This window comes from Cicer arietinum, chromosome 4, assembly GCF_000331145.2.
Source record: "Cicer arietinum cultivar CDC Frontier isolate Library 1 chromosome 4, Cicar.CDCFrontier_v2.0, whole genome shotgun sequence".
Taxonomy (NCBI): Eukaryota; Viridiplantae; Streptophyta; class Magnoliopsida; order Fabales; family Fabaceae; genus Cicer; species Cicer arietinum.
The window spans coordinates 49,652,300-49,654,433 of NC_021163.2; the positions used below are offsets into that span (position 1 = coordinate 49,652,300).

At 38.5% G+C, this 2,134-nt stretch overlaps 1 protein-coding gene across 1 annotated transcript; it reads right to left on the reverse strand.

Annotated features, from left to right (window-relative positions):
- Nucleotides 1-1,047: 1,047 nt before the first annotated feature.
- On the reverse strand, nucleotides 1,048-1,599 carry LOC140920100 (uncharacterized). Its single transcript, XM_073367415.1, has one exon. It carries the CDS (start codon nucleotides 1,597-1,599, stop codon nucleotides 1,048-1,050), a length of 552 nt encoding a protein of 183 aa, XP_073223516.1.
- Between the last annotated feature and the right edge of the window lie 535 nt (nucleotides 1,600-2,134).

The following is a 2,134-nucleotide window of genomic DNA, read 5'->3' on the forward strand; positions in this document are numbered from 1 at the left end:
GGTTGTTTTTCAAGTTGGTGTTATTGAATGTTTATCAATGGTTGTTTTTGAATGGTGTTCGTGTTTTTTTGAATGTTTTCTGGGTTTTTTGAATGTTGTTTTCTGGGTTTGATGATTGTTGTTCACGTAGAGTTTAGTTTTAGAGGTGACGTACGTGAACTCAGATCACGTATGATGATGGAGTTCAAGTACATGAACTCATATCACATAGGTTGACGTGAACTCAGATCACGTACGTAAACTCAGATCACGTAGGTTGATGGAGTTCACGTACGTGAACTCAGTTCACGTATGTTGATGGTGTTCACTTGAAGTTGACGTATGGGTTCATTTAAGGAGTTCACGTAGGCTTTATAGAGTTCACGTAGGTTATGTTTCTGGACTTCATAAATGTTATATTGTTATGTTGTTTTGATAATGATTTGTTTATGCAGAAATGGTGCGCACAATGTTTACTAATAGAGCGGTTTGTGTTATACTCGACGAGGGGACTTTGACTGATGACGGTCGTCGTGTTAGACCAACCGCTTCTGCACGGGCTCACCGTGCTCAGCGTGGACTGCATGAACAACGAAGATTACGGAAGCAACAAGTAGAACAAACACAACCAGAAGAGGCCCAACCTGAAGAGGTCCAAGCGGAAGAGGCCCAACAGGAGGAAACAAATGACAAATATTTTGGTGGTCCGGTTGACAGGTCTGTCCTAAGGGCATATGGGGATCATGTTGTGACACGACTATGGGACAACGTGGTAAATTTCTGAATCAAATTAAATTTTTAATAGTTCCTTAATTTGTTTTAACTTATATTTGTTCGGTTAATTTATTTTAGGATCGCGGAGAGTTAATGGTTTTTAGCAACGACAAAAATTAAAAAGAAGCTGTCATTGAAAATCAAGAGGTTGAGAAACTTGTTAAAAGTTCTGGTTTATATACGTTGCTAAAATGCAGCTAAGAGATGATCAACAAAGGTCTAATTTCTTCCTTTGTCGAGAGATGTCATCGCGACACCAACAACTTTCATCTTCCAATTATCCTTCGAAGCAACTTACTCAACATACATATTGTGTATAAGTTGTCGAACATAATTTTCTCCACCAAATAGTATCCCGTAATGAAACATGAACTCTTGAAGCTCTACCACACACTGTTGACAAATGAATACCGAACAGTTCTCACCCATTCCAAGTAAAGCTGCAACTGCACGATATCCACAATTACCATCATCGCCGACATCAATAATGTCATCTATGAATTTATGAATTTCAATTGACAACCAATCTTTGAAGAGGATAACTCTTGGTTGTTGAACTTTGCTAACTGACGGTCGAGGTGTGAGCTCTTGGATTGATGGTCGAGGTGCGAGCTTTTGGATTGATGGTCGAGGTGCGAGCTTTTGGATTGATGGTCGAGGTGCGAGCTTTTCTACTTTACTGGTTGATATAGTGCTACATGCATTTGTGTCACTACATCGAACACTTGCATCCACATATTCCCACCAAGATGGATCACGCTTGGTTGATTTATCTCTTTTTGATACCTTACTTTTTCCTTTTTTTGGTGCACCTTTTGTTTTAACCTTGGCAACCGGTGGACACATCGACGTAGTCGATGGATATGCGATCTCTCATAATTTACCTTTAAGTGAAATTTTGTCAGGTACATCAAGTTCTTCAAACTTTTTCACTATCACATCTATTTCATATTTCACAGATAACTCTGAAGGTTTACTCGATGAATCAACATGGAAAGTGAATTTACTCCACCAAACATGAATAGCGTCTAATGGAATGGAACGTGAGTTCATACTATACCTGACTATTTGACATGCACAAGGTAGACCATGTGTTGTCCTAATTGTGCAACGACACTCATTCTAATCAATACCTACATACTTCACGCAATCATACTCTGCCGCAATGTGATCTATTGTATTTTTGGATAAAACACCACACAAATAGGCGTATAATTTGTTACTATATCGATGCACCTTTTGAATGATGCTCTTTTCAAATGATGCTATTATCTTATTGTGTTGTAATACAATCATGCTATTGATGGTTTCCCATACACTGCATATATCACCAATACTATCTTGTAATATCCTTTTCAAACTCCAATGCGCCGACTTAACC